We start from the raw sequence: 22,463 nt of genomic DNA on the forward strand, positions 1-22,463 counted from the left end.
AAGTTTCATGCATCTTCTGTGTCATTGCAAATATTAACCTAGATGGCCATTTCTGGTCTGTTAAGTATATTATATGACAAATAATTTGTCAATTTATTTGAGTACTGGCTTATGACTATAGTTTTTTTTACAATTTGATGTCCTCCAGATACAATGGTGCTATATATATGTTTTTGACTCATTTGTTTAATTGGGTTCTCTTTATCTAGTTTTAAGACTTGTATGGAAAACAGATCACATTTTAGGTCATATTTATACAGAAATATTGAAAATTCAAAAGGGTTCACAAACTTCTAAGCACCACTGTATTCTGAACAACTGCTACCAGCCCCATAACCACTTAGGCAACTTGAGAGTAAAAAAATGCAATAGGTAACATTAATCAATACTCCTGTTTGACATTGTCTCTTCTGATATGCCTGCAACCATGACAAGGAATCTTATGTCAACTACCTTGAGTTTAACTGAAGGAAAATGAATTCCATATTTTTCAGACAATAATGTATATGGTTTACATGGTAATAAGCAGTATTGATCAGACAGGATGCTAGCCAAATTTTCCTCCTGAGTGGATGGAGCAAATTTCCCCACTTTCCAGAATTATCACAGGATCAACTCTGTAGATCTAGGATAACCACCATAGCATTTTGGGATATTGGGGCTGTACAGGAAACTGAAGAGAAGTTTTCTGGGAGTTCATCAGATTTGGTTTATCATGGGGAAAGAAGGGGGAAGAATAATTTTCTTCTGGCTACCACCAATAGAGATTCCTCCACTGCTGTAATTTGTATATGTAAGTTTGACTGGGTATTCTATAAAATTGGATTTTTGCTCAGTATTTTTTTCTTAGACACCTATGTAATCCACACTCAATTTTAGAATGCCCTGTATTAGGGCTAAAAGCAGTTTTATGATGAGCAGGTAAAATTCCATTTCTTCTTTATTTAATCCATAGAATACACCATTTATAGAAATTAAAAACTAGATAAAAGAGCATATTAAATGGCAGGTGTATGAAGTTTTTCCATAAACAATGTCTGAACAAAAAAAATCCGAATTACAAAATATTAAAAATATGTTGGTACATTAACATAGCATTCCACTAAAGCATAAAGATACAGGTATAAAGAAAAATTGTGCCACTTACCTTTTTTTTTTTTTTTTGCTGTTTCTAGGAATGTTTTATTCTGTACATAGGACCATTCTGTACAAAATATGAAGTCTACATTTTTATTACTCATTACAATAAAACAAAGTACAATGTATGTACAATATTAAAATGAAGCCATACTAAAGCCACACAAAAGAAGACACTTGTAATATTCTTTTGACATTCCTGATGTACAGGCATAAAGTTCTGGAGAACATGGGAAGGTATATAACACTGAACTTTATGAAGAGTAACAATCACCAAAATTGTATTTTATTTGTACACTTTATTTGGGATGTATTTGTTTTAATAATAATTTAATACATAACTTGTATAGAGCATAAAATGGTGATAAGAAGGAAGCCAAACAAATTAATACTACTAAATCTTAGTATTGCTTAGGCAAGTTTGTGAACTGGCCTGAAATTTCAAGAACAAATTGTCATGGCAATAATGTTATCTGCTCCAGAACAGTTGATTTTTGGTGAATGTTTATCTTCAGTAAAGAGCAAAAATAAAATTTAGACAGTGAAAGATCTTATATGCTGAGCGTTACACAGTTAACCAAACATTGATATACAATATTTTCCCATTCCCCCACCCCCAGGTTAAAATTAGACTGCTTCTTTTCAGAAACCTCTTTCATGAACCTACTGAACAGCCAAATTATAAAGAAGATGTTTGATAAATTATCAGCTAAAGATGGGAAGTTCAAACAATGGCATATCAAAATACATACAGACATTGCTTTAAGGAATTATAAAAGCACCCTTCCCCTTATCAAAAAGGAGAAGACATCTTTAAACTGCTTTAATTATTTGTATTTCATTATGGCAAAGTATATTATTTATTTTCAAGTTTAACAGGTATTATTTTCACAAAAAATAGGTATTTTGTTTGAAGCTTGGAGTGGTCTTTATATTCAGCTTTTTCTTATCACTAATTCCCATCATTCCCACCTCATATGATCTATTCATAACTTTCACAATATACATTGGACATTTCATATTTGAGACCAGCCAGCAGGCCCTGGTCTCAAAATACCTGCTTTGCAAAGTATTTGTTATGGATCAAGATATGTTACTTAAAACAACTATTTTAAAGAAATTGCAAGTTTTGTTAGTGCCAGAGAAAAAAGTAATTCATTGTAAATCAAATTGATATGAAACTGCTCTTGAGTAAGATACTAAAGTCTAAAATACTGGCTACCCTGAGAGAAATCAAATATTGAAGACAAAGCACAATACATTTTTTTGGAAAATTTATTTGTGCTTTCCCATCTAGGACAGTTGAAGAAAACTTATAACGTGCAAGTAATGTTATGGAATACATAGCAGCATTTGAAGATCAACAGCAACTCAGGTGGATTTTCTTTTTTCTGGAGAGGTGTGCATGTTCTATACATCTTTTTCACCAAAAAATATATATTGACAGAACTACTATAGCTAACTTCTCAGCTCTTAAAATAGGTATCTGATAAAGGTGGAATGCCATTAGAGGGTATTTTTCTATGCTAAATTTTCTAAGATGCACCAATGCTACACTCGCTCTAAATAATAGCCAGGGAAATGTATCCAAATTAATCTATCTGCTGATGTCTGTAAGGATGCTTAGCAAGTAACATATTCCATATGCTAAAAGCTTAGAAAAAAAGAGAAAAACAGGAAAGCCATTTTGATAAATAATTCTGAAACCAAGAAATATATGCAATCACTTTAAAAATGCAATTTATTTTTAGTCAAGGCAGACATATTTTTATTTTTAGGAGCACAAATTCTCTACCAGCTCAGTTCCAAAATATTAATTTTGTATTCCATACTAAAGGACCAGAAACTATGGCTTCAATCCATGTAAAGTATTCAACCAAGGGTGTCTTCTATCTGGAACCATTTTTGGACCTCCTAGAAATTAGACGTGATTTAAGATTGTCATGAAAATTACCATACTGTAATAAAGAATTAATGACTTTCCAAACTGCCAGAATGTATCAAGGCAGTAATGCAGATTTTTTTTTCTTCAAGTACTTTTCTCCCCAAATTTATAAAATGCCTAATAGTTATATATGAATTTAGAAGTTTGACCATTGCCATGGTACTAATGGCAGGCAGAGATGGACAGGAGGAAAGAGAAAGAAAATAGGTTCCATTCATCTGGCACTGGTCTTGTGTAACCTTCATCATTTCAGTGGACTTACATAAGAAAAGCCATGCAAGGTCACTTCATATTATCCTCAGCTGATCGAGATAGGAAAAAACATGGAACTCCTGTGTAGATTGTCACACATGCATGTCATTGTATGCACATGGACATTATGGACAAAAACCTGAAACTGCAACCAATTTAAATTTACTAGCACATGTACAGATATGAAACATGATAGACATTATAGTTTCATGCCTTTTTCTATATAAAGCTGCTTTTAATATATGAACAAAAAATTATGTTTGAAGAGGCCTGAAATATCTGAATGGTTGCTCAGCAGCAGTGCTTGATAATTTGCACTAAAAGACTGCTCTTCTCTCAACATTAACTGGAGAAAATGCATGCTTCCCACTGGTTGGTACTATGCCAACAGCACCAAGAAAATGTCTTTGTTTAATACTAATCAACTCAAGTTTCTGATTACAGAATCTGGTAATTCACCATTGTTTGAACTACTTATCTTGAGCTGCTCACACTGTATTGAAATTATTGCCTAACAGAATGGGGTTGAAAAAAGGCTTTGACTTGTGTGTAACTGATCAGTATGGCACAAAAAAAGGTAAGTTCTCTACTGCAGAACAGAGTCCAGAAAAAAAGTTTTTTTTTTTCCCAAACAAGATATCACTTGACTAGTCTAATGCCCATCATGTGATATTAGATCCTCAGCTCGGCAATGAGACTCCAAGGCTTTCATGGTATAGATATCCTGAGGCAGTTCAGACTTGCGCCGCACTATAGGACGGTCCTTTTTTTGCTCCATCTGTCCCTGAAATCAAAAAGCAATGTTTAAAGAAAACTGAGTGATTTCTTACGCCAGTAGGTGCTTGGTTTTGTTTAAACAAGAATTAAAAATCAGTAACAGAAAGCTGACTTCAGCAGGACAAAAACACCTGGTCCTGCTGTAATTATTTGGGGGTTGCCATACTGTGCTATTCACCTAGGGCATTCCCCTGAACTTGTTTCTATTTGTTTCTGATTCTCCAGGAAGCCATTCAGTATAAAATTTATTTGGGCTATCCATACTATATAGAGCAAGTAAGTTTATTGTTGTAACCACAGGTCATACCATGTAGCATGCCATAAAATACAATAAAACAACACCACAAGGACAGAGACAATGCTTGACAGGGAGCTTACAAAATCTCCCTTCAAGATATGTGGTGGGCATAGTCTGCAGGCAAAGGGATATTAAAGCCCCTCTCAGTGAAACACTGGTTATATTAACCAGGTATCTATACCATATGAATATAAGTCCTCAGGATACAAGTACAGTATTATCACGATACATTTAAAGCGCTAGTTGCCTAGACAGTTCCCTCAATGAGTAGTCATGTATCCAACTGTATCCACTCTGTCACTACAGCCACTCATTTTAACTAAGCTGTTGCTATCAAGAAAGTACAGATAGTCCTCCTTTAGTGACTGCCTCCTTTAGTGACCATTTGCAGTTACAATGGTGATGAAAAAATAACTTTATGACCAATTCTCATATTTATGACTTTTGCAGGTCTGTAAAGCAATGGAAAGCTGAAGTAAGATCATAAGCACAGTTGTGGTTTCACTTAGCAACCACTTCACTTAACACCCGAGTTGCCAGTCCTAATTGTGGTCGCTAAGCAAGGACTACCTGTATGTAGCTGTTATAATGCTGGTGGTAATAGCCTTTGGGAGGCAGTGGACGGATCCTAATGACCCCATTTCTGTCCACAGTACATGTGGCAGGACTGTAGTGAGAAATATTACAGCTAGAATTGTGCAGTATTTAAACACAAAGTAGGGTAAGTGCTTCAGGTTTGGGATGGAGGCATTCACTGTATCTGCCAGCTGCAACTTAAGCAACTGTGACTTTTCCTGATCTCTCATGGTAGCCACACAGTCCCAAGAAAATACAGGTTTGTGCTCCAAAGGTAATGAAGTGGTGACAGGAGAGTCCAAATCCAAGGTCTGGTAACTAAAGTGGTGGCAGGTACTTCACCAAATCCCCTCAACAGGAACTATTTGAGCCAGTGTGCCCAAGCAAAAGAGTTTGCAACAAGCGGCTGTTTCTTCTCTGGAGTCCTTGGGGTTCTCTGAGCTTGGTTGTTTTCTTGCAAAGGTTTTGTTACCTGGCTAGGTAACATCTTCAGATGTCCAGACAAGAACATCTTCTCACCAGCAATCATCACCCAGATAAGCAGAGATTAACATCAAGATTATCACCAGACATACAATCAAGCAGTAAACAATACCCTAATCAAAGAACTACCAGAGGGGGAAAAAAATAAAACAAAACCCCCACCCCCACCCCCACCAACAATGGCAAGGCATGCTACTGTATATGAACAGAGAGCAAACCCCATTCCATTCTAGCACTGAAGATGTTACCTAGCCAGGTAACAAAACGTTTGCAAGAAAACCACCAAGCTCAGAGAACCCCAAGGACCCAACAGTTCAACCCTGAGCTATACATATTCTCTTCTATTGTTTCTTCTCTCTCAAACTTAATCTTTATTCTTATGCTTTGTGCTGGTGTCCAGTTTGTTGGATGCACACAGATGTAACTTGTATTAAGTTGCACTCAGAACTTTTATTTACCATTTATTTATTTAAATGGTAAATAAATGGTAAATAAAGAATATTTAAATAAATATTCTTATAAACCACTGCACTCCAACTTGACTTCCAAAGATTTACAGCATTAAAACCCTAAGTTAAGAATGTGACTTCAGGTGCATGCTCTTTAACTTCCTGTTTTTCAACAATCAAAAAGCATGTTGAAAAAGAGGCAAGACATCACATACCCATGCTGACAAAGTACAAAAGCCAGTGAGCCCCCTGTCCCGTGGAAAAAAGCAAATGACATACCCCTGTTTAGACATTATGTTTGCAGTCAGTCATCAAGTGAAATACAAACCAGAGTTTTGAAGTGTAGGTTACTGCTTTAAAATAAATAATGATGTATTCAATGGCCCCATATACACATTATGATAGTAATGTTTCAGCAATTATGGGTGTACTTTTAAACTTTTTTTTTTTTTGCCTCCAAGGATTTCAAAGGACATAAATATTACCAGGAACCCAGCCCTGGAATTTTTGACTTTTTTTTTTTTTTTTGACAATTGGATTTTCCAGCCTTTAGAAATTGGCATGCTACACCCATTAGAAGCATTTATTTTAGTACTTATTTGTGCAAAAGAGTGAAAAGTTTAGCTACTATGATGCTGTTTTCCATCTTTTCTTTTTGATGATTTTAGGTTAAACTATTTAGAACTACTGTGTTGGTTCATGAGCTATAGCAGAAATACACAGTTATTCAATTCAAATACAAGACAACACAGTGGGACCAAATTAACATGTATTAGAACCATTCTGCTGACAAGCAAAGGAAATGCCAATTTGGAAATTATTAAAATTATTCTGCTTGTTTCAAATTTATTGCAATTTAAAAAACACATTGTAGAATTAATGAGTAAATAGTTCTGAATCAAGTTTGGAAGAAGTAGGGTTTTTTTTCCCCCTCCCTACAGGTAGTCCTCGGTTAACGACCACTTGTTCAGCGACTGTTCAAAGTTACGACAGCACTGAACAAGTGGTTGTTATGAACAGTCCTCGAAGTTCCAGCACCCCTGTGGTCACGTGATTGTGATCTAGGCATTTGACAACTGGCTTGCGCTTATGACAGATTGCAGCATCCTGCAGTCACCTGATCACGATTTGTGACCTTCCTTGTCGGCTTCCCACAAGCAAATTCAATAGGGAAGCCGGCAGGGGAGGTCACAAGTTACTCAAGTAAGTCTCCCCCACCCATGCACCCTCCCTGAGTCTTGCTGCGCTCCTGCCGCACCTCCCTGGCCACTCGTGCACCCTCCCCCACCCAGCAGCAGCCACCCCAAGCGGTTGTGCTTGTGCTGCGCCTGCCACTTGCACACTTTTGCACACCTGACAGCAGCCACCCCAAGCCCTGCTGCGCTCACACCTTGCCTCCCCTGCTACTCATGCACCCCCTCCCACCTAGTAGCAGCCATCCCAAGCCCTTCCGCATTCACGCCGCGTGCTCTCCCCCACCCTCACACACTCGTGCACCCAGCAGCAGCCACCCCAAGCTCTGCCATGCCACGCTCCCCCCACCACTTGCACACTCTCACATACTCTCTCCCACCTGGCGGCAGCCACCCCAAGCTCTGCTGAGCTCGTGCTGCGCCTCCCTGCCACTTGCGCACCCTCACACACCCTCTCCAACCCAGCAGTAGCCACTTACCTGCCTGCTGGCCTGCTTGCAAACCACCTGGGACTTGCAACTTCCTGCTGTTTTCCCCACTGACTTTGGTTGTTGGAAGCCAGCAGGAAGTTGTGAGGAGGTGCTCACTTAACAACCCACAATCCTCAACGACGGCAACGGGGACTGCAGGGATTGCCATCACTAAATGATGCAATCACGTGATGTCACACTTTATGACTGCACTGTTTAGCAATGGAAATTCTAGTCCCAATTGTCATTGTAACTCGAGGACTACCTGTATATGCTTACCGGACAAGCTTCTTCTTTCACTGTCTTTGTCAGCACCTGCAAGTCTTCAATTAAAGGCCCATCTGTTTCCATTGCAACAGGACTGCTCACTATAGAGGTGTCACTATATACTGAGTACTAACCAAATACAAAAAGTTATGTCAGATTTTTTTATAGCAAATCTCAAAGTTTGAAGCTATAACAATTCAGGCATTTCACTGCCAGAAATGTTAACTTCAGTCCTGTTCAACAGTAATTTACACATTTGGATGAACAAACCATTTTAGTTTCAAATCAGAAATAAAATATAGCTCGTTTTTTAAAAAACAAGCGATTTGACAATTAACAGAATTAACAGAGATAAAAGGAAGAAATTGAAAGAATATTTAATTTATGGAATTTCATTATTAGAGATTTTGTCATGGCCATTAACTTTGATGGCTTTAAAAGGGCATTTAATAATGGAAAATGACTATGTCAGTCATTACTAATTAGGGCACAAAGAAATAATGGAAAATAACTGTATGAATTGCTATGCCTTTATGTGCAGTTAGTCTCAAATGATATTCTGAATACCAGATGCTGCAGAGCAAGATTGGAGAAATATGTTGCTTTTATGCCTTGCTTGTGGGAATTCTAGGCTACTGTATTATATTATACCTATGGTCACTGCTTGGTTTTTCAATTCATTAAAGGATGTAAATATGGGACCACATTTCTACAAAAGAATAGTAAGTAAATGTTACTTCTTTGGTGACCTTTATTATTCCAGTGAGATCTAAATTAAAATATTCATCTTTTGAATGTTTTCTAGTTACCTGAGGATTTGATTTGGCTAGATTTTCTATTTTGACCCAAGCTTCTTCCCGTTCCTTCATTTTTAGCTTTTCCCTAGAAAAAAAAAAACATTCACACATACTAGGCAATGTTTTTAATGAACATAAAGAAGTAATTAAATTACACTAAAATGACAGGAAGTACAGGAACTTTAACATTTACTCTTTTTGAAGTTTTGCATATATTAAAAATGGAATAAATTCCTTATTTACAGTGCGGGGATAACAGATATTAGAATTAAGGATAAATAATAATCCAAGAGAAAGAAGGGTAGGAAGCAGAGATTAACGCCCCCCCCCATTCTTACAATCAAGCCATTCAATTGCTCTCAATTCTTGCTTTCTCTCCACTTCCCACATTTTCATAACTTTAAAGTAAAGAGCATGAGTGGAGAGGCAAAATGGATAAAATATAACAATTAATTCATATTAAACAGAATTTTTTCTTAGAGAATTTCTGACAAGTTGAATGTTTTTACATTCCTCTTTGCTCAAGAACAAAAAATAATTATTATAGTATCAGAATGAAGCCACTGGCTGTATCTTTTAAGCAAAGCTGTGTTTAGTTTTAAGCAACATGTTCTGCTGTACAATGAAATGTGCAAGAAACATATTTAAGCAATTAAAAGTTTACAACTCCATTCTGATTTTTTCTGAACATGTTTTGCTTGCATTGATTATTCTGAAAGATGTACTACTCTATTCTTCTTTATTCATATACTGTAAGAAATTATTTGAATTTTACTCTCCAAAGATGTTTGACTTGGGAGCTCAAGGGGAGTAATAATTTTTGCAAACTGATTGCTTGTTCTACTACTACTTTTAAAATGAGCAAGTGTGCAAGAGCAGATGAGATTGGTTGGAAAACTGGAATCCTGGTGACAGATGAGATTTCTCAGGATATATCTTTTTGAGTTTTGAAGCTCAATCAGAAAAATCTCAGACTTTTCCTAAGAATTTCCCCTCAAAAGCCATCCCACTTTGAATCAAGATTGGTTTCACTTACCACTGACTAAATACTGTGAAATATATATATGTGTGTGTGTGTGTGTGTGTGTGTGTGTGTGTAGAAGTGCAATACAAAATTTATAGCAAAAACAACAGGATGTTTTCACAATCTTAAGAATGGTAAAGAAAAATGAGAACACGTTAAGAGAAACTCACTTAAGCTTTTCTGCTTTAAATTGCTGAGTACAGTCATCAAACAATTTTTGGTTCATCTCCATGAAGAGTTTCAGAGCGTTGTAAATCAAGCCATGTATTGTCCTATAAAGTAAAAACCAGATTCAGGCGCTGCCGTGTATATATTCACAAAAACACCCTAGCAAATGGATTTTTCCATTAGTTAAAATATGGCACATAGAAACTAAACATCCAATGAAGAATATAATACTTACAAATTCTGTGAATACACACCAATGGGTTCTGCATCTGTGCAGTTCCACATATCCCAGAGTTAAATTTGTGGCAGAAAACTGCCATCCTGCCCACTACATATGCACTGGGCATGGTTTCTGCTGATTCTGTTAGTTTCTGTGGAACAGAGATATCCTCAGAACCAATGATGCACAGCACCTAATAGGAATGGATAGTAGGTTGTGTGAATTCACAGGTGACCACTCGAAGAACCACAATTACAGGTCAGTAACTAGTTCTTCTTCATCATGGTCTCAGAAATTCACACCAATTGGGGAATAGTAAGCTGCATCCCTGAAAATTGGAAGTTGCTCACAGATTTAGAGATGAAAGTATTGCTCTTCCAAACTCCACCTCCCTTTCAGCCCAAAGATCCAATATAGAGTGGCAGATGTAGGTGAATGCTTGCAACCAAGTGGCTACACCTCCAGTAGAAGAACACAGCTCAGGAGAGCCACAGAGGATGAGAAAGCCCTGCTGGAATGGCTTCTGACTGAAGCAGGGCCAAGACGTGTTTCATCGTGTCATAGCACAGCTAGATTGTAACTATGACTAATCTGGAGAGGCAACCTCTCCACCTATTGTCTGCCAGATAACCTACTGCCTGCTCCCCAATAACAAAAGAATAGACATAAGGCTTGCTGAAACCAGGTGGTCCTATGAAGGTAAAAGGCAAATCCCTGAAGGATATTCAGGATGTGGAATGACCGTTCTAAAGGAATGGTTGAGAATGGAAAGAAGGGAGGTCAAATAATATTCTGAAACAAATAGAATTTGGAAATTCACCTTGTAAGGAAATTCTGAAGAATTAGTTTGTTACAAAAGGTGAAATAAGGTGGGTTTGAACATGCGGTACAGAGCTCGCTTATTCATCTGGATGATAAAAAGTTGTTTTCCAGGATAAATTCTGGATAAATTCCAAGCAAGGAAAGAGGAAGATACATATGAAGGAATAGTTTCATAATAATTTGACTAACATACCAGAAAACAGAAAACAACCATCTTGATAGAAGTAGTATGCAGCCATTACCATTAGGAAAACTACTAATGAAGCAAAAGCCAAACTGGCACTTTTCAACTTTAACAAAAGGAACAGCATATGAGGGATTTTTCTCTGTGTGTGTGCCTTTCAGTCAGCCTTGATTCCTGCCATATACATGGACAAGTCCATGAAGATTTCCTGGCAAAAATTTTTGAAATAGTTTGCCATTACCTTCTTCCTAGGGGTGAACAGAAGTGATTGGTCCAAAGACAGCCAGTTGGCTATTGTGCCTAAGTCAGGACTAGAACTCATAATCTTCTAGTGAACTTCTAGTCCAGTACCTTTAACTACTATGCTAAACTGGTTCTCGTATAAGGAATACATCAAGTATATGGATAAAAACATCCTGCCTCCACTAAATAAGAATTCTACTACATTTAGCTCCACTAGCTTTTCTTGTACAATGTGAAGGCATTGTAACATTGCTTATTAGGGTGCACCGGCTTGCCAAGGGAACTGCATATCAGAATGGAATACCTGGCAGCCTGGGAGAGCTATGAGGTCTGGGAGCTTTGGAAGTATTAGGTATTCCCTGCAAGGTTTTATATACAATGTTGTCTTTTTAATCTTATGAAGCCACTCAAAGTAGCTTTGGAGTAGGGCAGCCTAATGAATAAGGTTTGAATAATGGCTGGCTGATTTATCAAGGTGTTAATAAGATGCTATTTTCACTGTCATTCCTTATCATAATGATCCGTATCAAGTAAGAAACTGGGAGAAATAGGGATGGCAGCAGCCCTGTCCAGATAAAGAGGAATGTGTCCTCAATATTATATCAAAATCAGAGCAGGAGAAATCTAAGGGAAATTATGCAGGTCACTTATTGAAACATCTGTACTCCATTGAGGGGGAAGATGAAACTGAACTCTGGAATGGAATTGAATTCTGCTTCAATAAATGTGATAATCTGCAAAGGGAGTTTGACTTGTCAGAACAGATTTGAAGGCTGAGAAAAGCTAACAAGTATAAGGCAGTCTTATCTCTTTATGAGCAGTGAGCTACTAACAGAGCCATCAAAGTATGAGTGAAACACTACTATGAGTAACTAGGGATGCAAAGCAATTACCACCATAGATTTAGTGAAAACTCTTGTGAGTAGTAGTCAGCCTGAAGGAAAGCACTTGGAACAAAACACAGAGGCACCATCTATGAAGTGCAAATGATGACAGTGAGGCAGGGTGATACATATTCAAACCACAAGCTGCTGGGTAGCAAAAGGAGTATCAAGATTGAACTGATTTTATGGAATCTGAGAGTAATATAAAAAAGTTTTGTAGATCCTAAGATCTAAGAATGGTCATAGGTTCTATTTTTCTTAGTCTCCACAGTACCTGGACTAACACCTTTAGCCTTAATCATTTCAGGGAATCAGCTTGAGTACCCTTTCCAATAACGTATTAACTTCCCATGCATGTTCTAGGATCTTTCTGAAAGCAGTAGGACAGTATACCAGCACAGTTGGTTCCAGAAATCCTACGTGATAGAAAGGGTCAAGGTACTGGGGAGATTGTGGCTCTTGAAGTAGCGTTGATGGTGGGATCAAAAGTGCCAAATTGTGTGGAAGGATCCCCTGTGTTGCTGAGCACGTCTGGGACAAGGATCTCCTCATGCTTCTAGAGGAAGTCCTGGAAGATCAGTTAGTTGGGGAGGTTGAGTAACAGTGACAGGGCAGTTTCTAAACCAAAGCTTTGTTCAAAATGCAAACTCATTCTGAGCTAAATCCTATCAAAGATGTTGCTTTTGGTACTGAGGAGCTACCAAGCTGTGAATTTCCCATCTGTACATTTGATTTCAGTTTCATAAATGAAGAACTTTGCATTCATCTTTCTTAAAAGTTTATTATGTCTAGTCCTTTTTCCTAACCTATTAAGAGTTATTTGAATTTTTTTCCTGTCTTCTAAGGATATCACTCTCCCACCTAATTCAATGTCATCTGTAGAGGATGACAGAACGTTCTGTCACAGAATGGTCTGATCTCTTAATGGGCCAAAGTGTTTCATAAATGGTTTGTCCTTAAAAGGGAAAGGCTGGATAACTTCTGGAAAACTCAGAACTGCCTATTCCAGGTTCATAACCATTTCAGGATTGAAACATTCCATGATGGAACATTTTGCATGATACTAGTCATCTGCAAATTTGATAGGCCTTCTGTCTACTTTCACATACAAAACATTAATAAAAACAATGAAGAACATTAGGTGCAGGACTGAATTGAACAGCACTTCATTTGATATTTCACTTCATTGTGTTGATGAAAAGATGAACGTACTCCGATTATGATTTTCAAGCCAACAATGAATGCAGTCCATCCTTAAGTAATTTATCGACTGGAAAATATTGGACAATCTGTCAAATGCTCTGCTGAAATAAAGATATATTATGTGTACAGCATTCTGACAGTCTACTAAGGAAATTACCCAATCAAAAAATAAAGTTGGTCTGACATGACGTGCAAGACTAGTTCTTGACAAATTCATGCTGACTTTGGTTATGACTACACTGTTTTCTATAATTAAATTCTTTATAACCTACTCCAGAATATTTACAGATATTGATACCAGAATAACTGGTCTGTGCATAGTTTCTCTCCTTTTTGAAGATAAGAAAATTTGTCCTCTTCCAGCCATCTGGCACTTCACCCATTAGCAAATTCATTCAGTATTCTACGATACAATTCATGCTACTCTGGAGAAGAATGAGTCCAAATAGGATCTGAGTAACTCTGTCTTTCCTTTGTTATTTGTGAATACGTTGTCATCTCCACTGAGCAGCTGGTATACTGATTTTTTTCTTTCCATTTTTCTGCTTGAACATATCTAAAGAAGTCTTTTCTGTTATTCTTAGCATCCTTTACCAACATCAGCTCACCCTGAACTTTAGCCTTTTTAACACCATCTCCACAATTCTGAGTTACTCTTCCTTGTGACCTGCCCGTTTTTTGAATTCCCATATGTGTCCTTTCTTTTTCTCTTTTCCAGACAGGAACTAAACTTTTTGTGCACCCACACTGCACTCTTCTGCTGCCATTCATTATTGTTGCTTACAAAAATTATTTGCACTTTTGTATCTATTTAGTTGGAGGGAGACAGTGGACATCAGTAACAATGCAGCTGCGCGAGCTATTTCTGGGGTCCGAAGAAGGACCTATATAACACCTTTGCTCCGTGAGCTGCATTGGGTACCAGTTTGCTTCCGGGTCCAATTCAAGGTGTTGGTTATCACCTTTAAAGCCCTACATAGCATGGGGCCAGGCTACCTGAGGGACTGCCTTGCCCCCATGATTTCAACCCATCCCACCTGATCTCACAGAGAGGGCATGCTCCGGACCCCCTCAGCAAAAGAACTCCGACTAGCGGGGTCCAGAAGGCGGGCCTTCTCTGCTGTAGCCCCTGCCCTTTGGAACATCTTGCCCCTGGAAGTGAGACAGGCCCCCTCACTCCCGGTCTTTCGGAGGGATTTGAAGACCTGGCTCTGCCATCTGGCCTGGGGTGGGGAGGGAGGTTGTCAGAAATGGGGTTGGCTAGTCCCCTAGAGGCCTAGTGTGGCTTCCATCAGCCTCTTGGATTTTTTTTTTTCTCTTCTTTCCATCTGTGTAGATGTGTTTGTCTTTTTATAAATTTTAATCATGTATTTATTGTTTTAATTTGATGTAAACTGCCCAGAGTCCCCCATTGCGGGGAGATGGGCAGGGATAAGTCTATGTATAAATAAATAAATAAATAAATAAATAAATAAATAAATAAATATTGCTTTTATTTTATCTTTCACTTATTTTAACCTAGACGCTCTACAGTTCATTTATTTCCAAGAAGGTATGTGAATACTTTTAACATATAATGCACTAGTGATGCTGTCTTTTGAGGGCATGCCTGGGATTTCTACCAATCAATTGGCAGTGCTTGGGATGGACCTGGGAAAATAATTGACTGATCTCAAGTGGATACGCTGCAACAATCTCTGATGCTATGGCAATGATAAATCTACATTTGGAGAATAAGGGGTGATGGCTTCCTTGTTGGAGACTCAAGAGTTCACTGTTCTTAAAGCATCAACCAAAATTGAGAGGCCTTTTTTGGCAGGCCTGTTTTCTGAAGGCCTGACAATACAGGCATCATAATACAGTCTTAACCAAGGTAAAGACCATGACCATCAAAAAGAAATAGTCTACTCTTTCAATTTTATTTGCAGAATGGAGCTATAATGCAGGTAGTGCTTGCTTAACAACCACAGTTGGAAGTGGCAACTCCATCACTAAGCAATGCAGTTGTTAAGCGAGACATAACATGACCGTGACTTCGATTCTACTGCTGGCTTCTCTATTGACTCTGCTTGTTGGAAGCCGGCTGTGAAGTGTACAAATGGTGATCACGTGACTGCAGGACACTGTGATGGTTGTAAATGCCTGCTGGTTGCGAAGCACCTGAATCTCAATCATGTGACTGTGGGGACCTGTGATGGTCATAAGTGAGAGGACTAGTCATAAAGATATTTTTTCAGTGCCATTGTAACTTTGAACGATTGCTAAAGAGGGCAATCATTAAGCGAAGGCTATTTGTAATCCTATATATCTGCTCCAAGAATAGGTAAAAAACATTGCAGAAGACATGGTACATGCTGTTGTTATGTCTAACAAAAAAGAACTGAAGAGATTAGGGTGAACTATGATTACTGTATGCATTTGGGCAAGAGGGTGAAGTTACCACTAAAAGTTCTAACTCTGGGAAGTTCAAATGGTGCTTTGAGCAGACACAGAACCTATTGGTGTGGATCACAGAGAACAAAATGAAGAAACTATTACTTTTCATTAGTAAAACAGGAACTCCTATTTTTACCCTATATTAAAACCCAGATAAGTTTAAGAATTGAAGTCTGGCAATAGTACATAAAACAAAATTCCATACAGTAACCTGTGCAGAAAGATATATTTACCATCAATTGATAAGCTATAGTATGACTTGATTATACCAACACATGTGAAAATACCCGACTGAAATACATATTGCAAACACATTGGGATAAATATGCCCAACGAACACAGCTATACAATCTAAATGTCTACGCTTCATTATAAACATATTTGGGACAAAAGAATTAGGTTGTTTCATTAATTCATATATCAAACTAATATAGCAATTTAGAACTGACATTGCAAATATGAAAGTCAGACTGTAATCACTTAAGAGAAATTAAATTGCTTTGTTTTGGTTAAACTAATCATGTTATGTCACTTGATCCAAAAAACAAACCTGTAATAAACACTTAATTATACTGTTTACCCATATATCTATATTGTTCAATGGTAGATATCCTGGGTATTCTTGGTTACCCTATAGATAATTCTTGGCTTATAGGAGAAAGATGCTTTATTTCCTCTCTTCTACATAAAACATTATTTTGTGGCTGAAAGTTCTATCCAACACTCTATCCATATAACCCATCTTCCATCAAAAAATGTATGTGTTTGTTAAACTGTAAGACAAATTATGAATTTGGGTGGTTGTATGCCACTCAGAGTTGATTGACTGGAATGGCCTATAAGCCCTATAAATAAAAATAAATATAATAATAACATTTTTAAAGTAGTAGATTTGTGGGGGGCAAGATGTACAAGCACACATTTATATTACATGCATGCGTATTGAGCATTGACACACAGTGGTATAGAAACACTCTCTATTTGTTGTTAATATTGTTAATCTGATACTTAAGCCTTTTGTATATTGTGCCAATGTCAAACTAATTTATGTCAGCCCTTGAAGAAGTTAAGCTGAAAATTCAGAACAAATTACACATGCAAGGATCTGTACATTTTTTCAGTCCATGATAAGACATAACATATAGCTTCACTGATCCTATTTGAAGTAATAGTCTCTTATTCTATATATTCATGAAAATTCAAGGGCACAAACACTAGAAATTATAAGAAGTTTTCCAACTGAGCTATGTTAGACTTTATAATATTAAGAAATATAAAACAGATAGATTCTTACTTGTTCCAGTGAGTCTTTGAATTTCGATACAAGGATGGAAACATGATAGGTAAAATCTTAGCTGCATTGTCACTGATTAAGCTCATAATATATTCATTATTCCAGTAGTATAGTGCTCGTTCTGCCACCTAGGATACATGAGATAGTTAGCCACTTAGCAACTTCTACAAACTGTAAAATGCCTACTATATTCTCTTTTCTGATCATGCAGAGTCCTACTTTAATCTTATTAGAGCTATTTCTAGTAATTCACCTGTTTCCTTGAATGTAACATCTATTGTTTAGATGGTGGTTACCTGACTGGTAGCTGCTAGAACTGGCACTATATAATTATCTAGTGCTCATAGAAATGTCAGAAACACATAACATCCTTTTGCTAAAGTCATAGAAAAGGCCTTCACAAATGTAGCACCTGATCTTATACCTTTTCTGCCAAGAGTTTGTCTTGAACGCTGTGTCCAATAACATATTGTATTGCAATATATTTACAAGGCATATAGATAATCCTTGGTTAAAGACAGTAAATGGGATTGGAGTTTCTGTCACTAAGCGTTGAGGTTGTAAACTGTGATGTCATGTGACTGCACTGCTTAGCAACAGTAGTTACAGCAGTGTTCTGTTACCTGCATTAAGCGAGGGCTGCATGGGTCGTTAAGTGAGGACCTCAACTGATTGTGACTTCTGACTTCCTGCCAGGTTCCCTATTGCCTTTGCTTGTGGGAAGCCAACAGGGAAGGTTGCAAATCGCGATCATGTGACTGTAGGATGCCACGATGATTGGAAATCCAGGCCAGTTACTGGCCTGGATTACAATCACGTGACTGCAAGGGTGCTGCACAGGCCAAAACTTTGAGGACTAGTTATAATTACCACTCATTCAGCATCATTGCAAGTCCGAATGGTTGCTAAACAAGTGGTCGTTAAACAAGGACCACTTATAATTCAAATTCACTAATAATTGATTATTGGCATGTAATGTTAAATAAAAAAAAACAATTCTTAGAATAACCAACCTGAAAGTGTGGACTGGAGACGCACTTTGCTAGCTGCCTGAAAAGAGGTTCCATAACCTTCACAAATTCAGATGGTTCAATAACATCTAAAATTTCTTCTAATTCATTTAAAAACATAACTTCTTTTGGACTATGAGTCTTTGGCCAGTATTTGAGTAGCGCCATCACCACCTGAAAATAAAAACCCAAATTGCTTGCCTCAAGTATTACTGCTATACATCATTAATGCCATATATAATCAAAATTGTTATCACCAGTGAATAGGGCATTACAAAGAAACTACTTTTGATCTTTTAACCAAGTGAGTTAGTTTCAAATACTGACGTTGGCAAATACAACTGAACAAGTTCTGAAATTCTCACAAAGACTGATCTCAAAGAAATAGCACTGCTTATTAAAGTGAGAAATTATACTCTTCTCATTTAGAACTTTTTCTGTATATGTGCAGAAAATAAAGCCAAGCCAGTTAGGAGAAACATAGCATAGTCATTGAGGCTTCTGGAGATTAAAATGTCTATTATTAATTTTTCTTAAATCTCCAAATAGCATAGCACTGAAAACCATTAATTAATTAATAATTAATAATTCAAATGACACTTGGTGGCTTACAGGCTATATAAACAAGACTTAAAACATTCACAGTGAGGTAAAAACCAATCATAAAAATAATTACAACAACCACATAGCTCCCACATAGAAACATAAACAACAAAAACAAAGAATAAAGCATTACTGCTGCTAAGTAGGTTATGTTGCCGTTTAGAGCTGTCAGTGATGTGCTTCATAAGAGATGAAGAAAACAATTCAATTTATAGTTCATATTTTCATGATCTAAAACAATGTGAAACTTCGTTAAGGTAAATACACGTATAGATATATTATAAAATAATAAAATATATTATTCTGCTTGCCTTTATTATTTCCATTTTGTACTGAAGCAATGCAATCCAGAAAAAGGATTAAAAAAGGAATGGTGTGTATCTATTTTGCAGAAACAACTAGTTAATGTGACTACTTTTATAGTAGTAGATTAAAGCCAGAATTATATATACAGATATTCTGTGTACTGAATGCCTGCAAACTGTCCAATTTTAACTCATTTTTAAAGGCACCTTATCTTTCAATTTAAGTTCTTCAAGTTGTATCATTCCGAACACATGATATGAACAGTGCACTATACAAATTATCTGTTGCTGGTGCTGAAGTAATCAGATCACAATTTTAAAAATACACTGTTTAAATACTTACAAAATATTTTTAAAAAGAAGAAAAGAAACAAAACTTACTGGCTCAGTAAGTGTGCTGTCCTTTTCTAAAAACTGAACTACGCAGTATGCCAGCTAAATTGAGAGAATATAACAATACTATTAGGTTGCAGTTCAACAGAAATCTAACTTGTTAGTATAGAATGTTTATCAAGATGAATGAAAGAAACAGAATTTCAAACCCAAAATATCACCAAAAAAGAGATCTGAATTTCAGGGAAGTTTTTTAGTGAAACTTTGAAAAAGATAATAAAGTAATATCTGAAAAATAAAAGTAAAATCAACAGTGGAAAAAAAATCTAAAATCACTACCAGTTAACCATTCTTAAAAATGCTTGGGAAAAATAAAAGATGACTTGGTATTAAAAAAGTAATGCAGGTTACAGATAAACTCTACCTGGAAGTTCCATCCACAGATTGGGCACCATGACTGCATAGGTTCTCCCAAGTAACACTGATGAGGCCCCAGATAATGATAGTCAAGTAAGAAACCTTGCTCATGTGGTGATGCCAATTCACTCAAATAATTATTTGGCATGGCCTGCTCTATATTTGGGATTGTGGGCATAGCCTAGCACTCAAAGATCAAATGAATCCAGAAAGTACAGTGGGGCAAAAAAGTATTTAGTCAGCCACCAATTGTGCAAGTTCTCCCACTTAAAAAGATGAGAGAGGCCTGTAATTTTCATCATAGGTATACCTCAACTATGAGAGACAAAATGAGAAAAAAAATCCAGAAAATCACATTGTCTGATTTTTAAAGAATTTATTTGCAAATCATGGTGGAAAATAAGTATTTGGTCACCTACAAACAAGCAAGATGTCTGGCTCTCACAGACCTGTAACTACTTCTTTAAGAGGCTCCTTTGTCCTCCACTCGTTACCTGTAGTAATGGCACCTGTTTGACCTTGTTATCAGTATAAAAGACACCTGTCCACAACCTCAAACAGTCACACTCCAAACTCCACTATGGCCAAGACCAAAGAGCTGTTGAAGGACACCAGAAACAAAATTGTAGACCTGCACCAGGCTAGGAAGACTGAATCTGCAATAGGCAAGCAGCTTGGTGTGAAGAAATCAACTGTGGGAGCAATAATTAGAAAATGGAAGACATACAAGACCATTGATAATCTCCCTCGATCTGGGGTTCCACGCAAGATCTCACCCCGTGGGGTCAAAATGATCACAAGAACGGTGAGCAAAAATCCCAGAACCACACGGGGGGACCTAGTGAATGACCTGCAGAGAGCTGGGACCAAAGTAACAAAGGCTACCATCAGTAACACACTACGCCGCCAGGGACCCAAATCCTGCAGTGCCAGACGTGTCCCCCTGCTTAAGCCAGTACATGTCCGGGCCTGTCTGAAGTTTGCTAGAGAGCATTTGGATGATCCAGAAGAGGATTGGGAGAATGTCATATGGTCAGATAAAACCAAAGTAGAATGTTTTGGTCTAAACTCAACTCGTTGTGTTTGGAGGAGAGAGAATGCTGAGTTGCATCCAAAGAACACCATACCTACTGTGAAGCATGGGGGTGGAAACATCATGCTTTGGGGCTGTTTTTCTGCAAAGGGACCAGGACAACTGATCCATGTAAAGGAAAGAATGAATGGGGCCATGTATCGTGAGATTTTGAGTGAACACCTCCTTCCATCAGCAAGGGCATTGAAGATGAAACGTGGCTGGGTCTTTCAGCATGACAATGATCCCAAACACACTGCCCGGGCAACGAAGGAGTGGCTTCGTAAGAAGCATTTCAAGGTCCTGGAGTGGCCTACCAGTCTCCAGATCTCAACCCCATGGAAAACCTTTGGAGGGAGTTGAAAGTCCGTGTTGCCCAGCGACAGCCCCAAAACATCACTGCTCTAGAGGAGATCTGCATGGAGGAATGGGCCAAAATACCAGCAACAGTGTGTGAAAACCTTGTGAAGACTTACAGAAAACGTTTGACCTCTGTCATTGCCAACAAAGGATATATAACAAAGTATTGAGATGAACTTTTGATATTGACCAAATACTTATTTTCCACCATGATTTGCAAATAAATTCTTTAAAAATCAGACAATGTGATTTTCTGGATTTTTTCCCCCATTTTGTCTCTCATAGTTGAGGTATACCTATGATGAAAATTACAGGCCTCTCTCATCTTTTTAAGTGGGAGAACTTGCACAATTGGTGGCTGACTAAATACTTTTTTGCCCCACTGTATATGCACCCTTGCATACAAATACAGTGGTACCTCGGGATACGAACGCCTCTACTAATGAACTTTTCGAGTTACGACCAGCTCCGGCCGGAAAAATTTATCTCGATGTGCGAACTCCGCCTCGGGGTACGGCCATTTTCCCGCCCCTGACGCGTGGTCTGCGGACGCCAGAACGGATTAACGGTAATTACATTGAACCTTATGGGAAAATTTGCTTCGGGGTGAGACCAAATTCAGAGGGCGGAACGGATTAACCGGATTTACATTGAACCCTATGGGGAAATTTGTGTCGGGTTACGACCAACTCGGGATACGCCCAGAGTCACGGAACGGATTAAGTTCGTATCCCGAGGTACCACTGTAGTTGGCTGAACATAACCAAGCACTTTGTTCACATTCTCAGATCTCAACAACTGAACTCATTGTTGATTCTGGGCGTTTCAATTACTGCAGTTGCACTAACTATGGCAATTAAAGCTGGAATTGAGAAGTTTAGTTTTCACATTCAGGTAAAATAAAGTATCTTTCCAAGTATCTTCTATACTTATGTTATCTATTTCATCAGGTTATCCTGAGGTATTATATTATACTGCAGTGCACATTCACACAAAATAACAAATCATACTAAAACCTTAGAACATGGGTAGACCAAATCTAAGGATGCTGAAGTGGAAAGAATCTGCGGCAGAAGAGTTGCCACTTTCTATGCCTTTCTGAACTCATAGAAATCACAAGTAGAGAGTAAAATATTTTTTTAAAAATTACTAGCCATTGATTTCAATGGAAAACAAAGTAAATCATCATCTCCAAGGCTAGTATATTTGCTGTCCTTGCTTGAAGTATGTCAGGAAAATGA

General features: G+C 37.6%; 1 protein-coding gene across 4 annotated transcripts in view; it reads right to left on the bottom strand.

Moving 5' to 3' along the window:
- Positions 1-922: 922 nt before the first annotated feature.
- Positions 923-22,463, bottom strand: part of PPP2R5C (protein phosphatase 2 regulatory subunit B'gamma) — a 77,576-nt gene continuing 56,035 nt past the window's right edge. For 3 of the 4 annotated variants that reach the window (XM_088149829.1, XM_007433396.3, XM_007433399.4), the window contains 7 exons: positions 19,422-19,475; positions 18,136-18,306; positions 17,123-17,250; positions 9,839-9,940; positions 8,657-8,729; positions 7,860-7,976; positions 923-4,118 (listed from right to left, as the gene is read on the bottom strand). In XM_088149829.1, coding sequence (XP_088005955.1) covers positions 3,987-4,118; positions 7,860-7,976; positions 8,657-8,729; positions 9,839-9,940; positions 17,123-17,250; positions 18,136-18,306; positions 19,422-19,475 — 777 coding nt within the window. In that variant the 3' untranslated portion in view covers positions 923-3,986. The remainder of the gene's footprint in view (positions 4,119-7,859; positions 7,977-8,656; positions 8,730-9,838; positions 9,941-17,122; positions 17,251-18,135; positions 18,307-19,421; positions 19,476-22,463) is intronic. The other variant, XM_088149830.1, reaches the window with a different exon arrangement.

Source organism: Python bivittatus, unplaced genomic scaffold (assembly GCF_059951505.1).
Source record: "Python bivittatus isolate LINGU-HERP-01145 unplaced genomic scaffold, Pbiv_v1 ctg000580_np1212, whole genome shotgun sequence".
Taxonomy (NCBI): domain Eukaryota; kingdom Metazoa; phylum Chordata; class Lepidosauria; order Squamata; family Pythonidae; genus Python; species Python bivittatus.